Source organism: Triticum aestivum, chromosome 3A (assembly GCF_018294505.1).
Source record: "Triticum aestivum cultivar Chinese Spring chromosome 3A, IWGSC CS RefSeq v2.1, whole genome shotgun sequence".
NCBI classification, from domain to species: Eukaryota; Viridiplantae; Streptophyta; class Magnoliopsida; order Poales; family Poaceae; genus Triticum; species Triticum aestivum.
This window is the reverse complement of record NC_057800.1, coordinates 16,780,534-16,785,209: the sequence shown is the minus strand read 5'-3', so window position 1 is coordinate 16,785,209 and position 4,676 is coordinate 16,780,534. Positions and strand designations below refer to the sequence as shown.

The window sequence follows — 4,676 nt, the reverse complement described above, 5'->3', positions numbered from 1 at the left end:
GTTGTGATGGGGAAGTTCATTTCTTCACTTCACCATATGGCACCGCCCTTTGCAGATGATTTATTTGTGCGTGTGTGGGGCCTTTGCAGATGAATTGGCTGTAGGTGTAGCAAAACTTGTAACCCATGAGCACTATATAAAGGGTACATAAATGGTCTTCTGCCACTGTCCGGAAATGCATGCTTAATATGCTCTCTAACCTGCTTTAGGACATCTTGGTCTATTATTGGTAGATGAGCATGACCATGCATGTTCTGCGCCAATTCGATGAGCACTATATATATGTAGATTCTTTTTTCTGAAATAGATATTGTACTGATGTATCACAATGACAAATATACACCCAGCCGTTATATATGTTGATAGGTAAATGATTACTCTACGATAGTATCTCTCCTGATGACTCTAGAGAGAGAGAGAGAGAGAGAGAGAGAGAGAGAGAGGAAATAAAGCAAAAAGGAGTATGTAATTGTTGTAGAACAAAAATGTGCATGATTATCACAACACAACCAGGATCACAAAATATCATATACCCGCAACTACTCAGTCTAGTGAGTGGTGCTGAGAGCACATGGCAATTTGATTTGCTGCTACTGGAACTCTTCACACCCCTCGACGCCGAGCTTTGCGAAGGCTGCCACGAGGCTCGGTGCCACGTTGGTGAGTGCAAGCCTTAACCCAGTGGAGCACGGGTGCTTCCTAGTCGCTTCAGTGGCATGGGCATCGTCGACAACATTTTCCTGCAGCCACGCGTTGCATGTCCTGAGCACAAACCTTCCCCGACGGCGGAAGTGTTCCTTGACGAATTCCTCAAATCCCCGAGGTGGCCGACAAAGAAGGTGTTGCATAGTCCGAAGGGTTAGTAGGTAAGCATTCTCATTGTAGGGTAGCGCATTGCGGTGGCCCTCTGGTCTGCCAACCAATGTCTCATAGCCGGCCTCATTGTAGTATGGTTGGTCATTAAGGACGAGGCCCTGGATGGAGACAACGACTTGGAGCAGGCTTGAAGTTGTCGGCGACCATACCTCAGTGTCCTCGCCACCGAATGTGTTTAGCAGGCTAAGGCACACTGTACCACACTCATAGAGGTTGGGATTGAGGCGTAGGCCAAAGGAGTGGTAGTACACTTGCGGTGGGGCATCCGGGTACGATGGAGGTAGCTGCAAATCGAAGAAGAAGAGGCCGTGATGGTATGGTGTCCCACTCGCGCCCACCATCACCACCCGAAGTAGATCCATGCGGTCCTCGAACACTCGGACGTAAATGGTTTCTGCACATTAAATAGTTGTGTATTAAATTTTGTAGACACATGGACCCATGTGTATTTTGAGGTGCGCTCACATACCTGGTAAGCCGTTCTCCAGAATTTTCCATTCTTTTTGCACTGTTTTGGCCCAACTCTTCCCACGACTAGCGCCCTGCATTTCCTGAAAAAGAGAGCATTCATTGAAGTTCAATATTCTGTAAAATTTGTCTTATTATGACTTGTAACATGTTGTGTGGTCATTTACTTAATTTTAAGTCAAAGGGATTCAATTTTATTTTGCAGTAAAAAGTGAATGCCACAGTTAAGCTGCAGATGGATTCCAACGTTAGACAAACCATATTGTGCATGCAAACTTTCTTTACTCTAACCTTAACTACCTCCCGTTCTTCATCGTTTTCTCTAACAGAAATATAATTACCTTGTCCGTAGTGTCAAGGTAGTGGTGATCCAAAGGGCTAATCTGCAGTACATCAAAACATGGAAAGCAGAACGGTTCGTCGCAGAAACAGGTAGCATCTGCATCCTTCATTCCCTTGGCAAAACCATGGCTGGTCACATCTACGGCAGCATCGCTGGTCTCCATTGCGGCACCACCGATACTATCATCATTCGTGTGGGCGGGTAACTCTGAGCTTGGTAAGGACGACGACCAGGGCCACCAGTTCATCAAGTATCCTTTACCTCGAGCCACCACGTCGCTGGTCAATTGGAGGAAAGACTGGAATGAGAAACCTAAAAGGCTTGTCCTCGACATTGCCAGGTTGACATCATCGACATCGTTATTTAGATTCTGAAGATTGATTTCCTAAAATTAGATAACACATGAGGTGAATCCATCCATATAATAATTTATATCATAGTATAAAAAGTACTTTGGTGCCTGCGAGGAGAAACCAAAATAGTCCCCTCACCTCATTGTTTGTCGAAGTGGATAATGTTAGAAAGATAGATTAGATATATACCGTGTTGGCAGCAGCCGTTTCTTCAGGTGCATCATCGGTGCCATCATCCTCTACCCAGTCGCCCATTTCAAGCCATAGCTCCATGTAGTGCTTGTCCTTGACGACGGTGATCTCATGGGGCAATACCTACAGCATGCCCACACAAATCAAGAATGGCTAATGAGTTGTGTAGAGAATTGTAACATAGGAAGTAGTTGTAGTTGCCAGGAAAGGTATTAGAAGCTATCCACGTACCGTTGACATGCTACCATCACCCCACTTGACTTGGACGTGCCCATTAGGAAGTTCAACTACACGCCCCACCCACGAAAGATCAGCATCAACACCATTTTCCTTCTTCTTTCCCTGTAACAACGGTGTGCTTTCACCGTTGTTGGTTGATCCTGATGGTAGGAGACGAATGACTATATCTCCATAGTAAACAGAGTGGCTAGAGTCTATCTTTAGGTCGTAAGCACTGACGGTGTCATCGCACTCCACCTCCTTAACCTCGTCAGGGTGCCTTGTCGTCTTGAACCATGACACACAAACTGTCTGATCCTCATACTGCAAGCTCTTGACGATGCCCACGCGCTCCATTGGTCTAGTTCCAGGAGCAACATTGTCATTATTGACACCAGTAGTTGTCATGTCATTAGGATCACCAGTAGCGTCAACGGAAGCATTAATAGGAAGAGCGTTCGCGACAACATGCTGTCCCGGGAAGAACTCTTGCTCATTCACGATCCCAAAGGGGACGAGGGTTGCTGAAGGTCTGCCATGATGCCGTGTGCCATCCTGCCACAACACGTCAACGGTGGTGCAAGTGTTGGCGACGACCATGGGAAACTCCACCTCCACATGTCTCATGGCTTGCAGGTGCTTGCCCCATCTGTGTCCCTCAAAGCGGACCTTCCTTAGCTGCTTCCAATAAAACCTCACATCATTCTGCTTTGTGGGTGGTACCACCTGGGAGGTTGATGCTTCACACTCGTCTTGATTGTCTTGTGAACATGCACTGTATTGCTCCTCCTCCTCCTCCTCCTCCTCCTCCTTATTATCATCATCATTATTGTGTTGATCAGGAGCAGAAGTTGCATCCCCTTCGGTCGAACTAGTTTCAAGAAAAAAACAGCGGTCAGCAAGCCCCCAGCAGCAATTGTACGAGGCGCAGAAGAATGTTAGATCGTCTGGGTTCTGGTAGGCCGGAGGAGCGGATGCCTCCACTAGCTCCATGTCGGTGCCACAATGCATCGATGCAACCCAGTAGACGAGGACGCCAGACGTCTCCACCTTCATGATGGTTCCTATTTCTCGTTGAGGATGCCAATAGCCATTAAGCCACCGCGCCGCCTTGAAGACTGAACAACTATCCGACCCGGTGACGTGTTGCCCCTGGTGGAATCGACTGTTCATTTGGTGGCGATGCATCCTCACCATGGTGTAGCTGTCAGGCACTCTTTCTAGGTTCTTGGACACGGCCTCCGCGTCGGTGACCCTGCAGACTGCTCCATCCTGAAACAACACATCAATGTCGATATACACCTCCACGACCCGGCCGAGCCACGGACCGGACACGACAAAGTCCCCGAGGTTGAGGCTCCTGACTCGCCGCAGGCTAGACGGGGACACTCCCTTGATGATCTTGGTCGCCATGCCGTTGTTGTCGAGCTTGGCCAGGTTGAGCAGGGTGTTGACGCCGGTGACGACGCCGAGCTGGCCTTCCATGTCGGACGCGGACGCGACCACCTGTCCGGGGTACAGGTGGCTCCTGTCCATCACCTTGATGTCGCTGACGCTCTTACGCACAATACAGTCATCGATGCGCAGGAGCTTGAACTTGTCGACGGGGAGATAGACGTTGCCCACCTTGGCCTCCGGGAGAACGAGGCCACGGTCGAGGACCATGCGCCCGAAACTCACGAGGTCGAGACGGTAAATATTTGGAGATGGAGCCGCAGGGACGACGTCCATCGTAACCGACTTTAATTTCCGTCGAGAGCACGCGCGCCGGAGGATTTGCTAGAGCTGATCGATCTCGCACACGAGGGAACGGAAGCTGTACGTAGATATATCTATATAGTATATGCCCCTGTCCTGAGTTCTAGCCTAATACGGATGAGGCTTTTGTTCCTTTCTTTTTATACAATATAAAAGCAATAGTACAATTTTTTTTTCTTTTGAAAAGGAAAGATCATATAGGCGTCTCGGAAGCAAGCGTTGGTCTGATGGTCTCCTCGTTCCCCGATCAAAAATCCCAGCGCCCCACCCCAGGGCGACGTGCACCACGATCTCATCGCAAGGTATAGAATGGGAGAGGGAGGTGGTCGTCCGTCGTCGCTTCATGGCTGCATGCGGCATGACAGCAACTCCGCGGCGACCCAAATGGTACGCACGTGTTGGTATGCGTCGAAACCAACCACGACCCAACTCGTTGACCTAAACCTAAAAAGCATCCACTCAGTGTA

At 49.0% G+C, this 4,676-nt stretch overlaps 1 protein-coding gene across 1 annotated transcript; it reads right to left on the bottom strand.

Annotated features, from left to right (window-relative positions):
* Nucleotides 1–438: 438 nt before the first annotated feature.
* On the bottom strand, nt 439–4,301 carry LOC123057595 (probable ubiquitin-conjugating enzyme E2 23). The gene is made up of 5 exons (XM_044480534.1): nt 2,464–4,301; nt 2,230–2,355; nt 1,686–2,072; nt 1,346–1,427; nt 439–1,270 (listed from the first exon to the last, which is right to left on the bottom strand). The coding sequence occupies exons 1-5, from the start codon at nt 4,180–4,182 to the stop codon at nt 591–593; spliced, it is 2,994 nt and encodes a 997-aa protein (XP_044336469.1). The 5' UTR covers nt 4,183–4,301; the 3' UTR covers nt 439–590.
* Between the last annotated feature and the right edge of the window lie 375 nt (nt 4,302–4,676).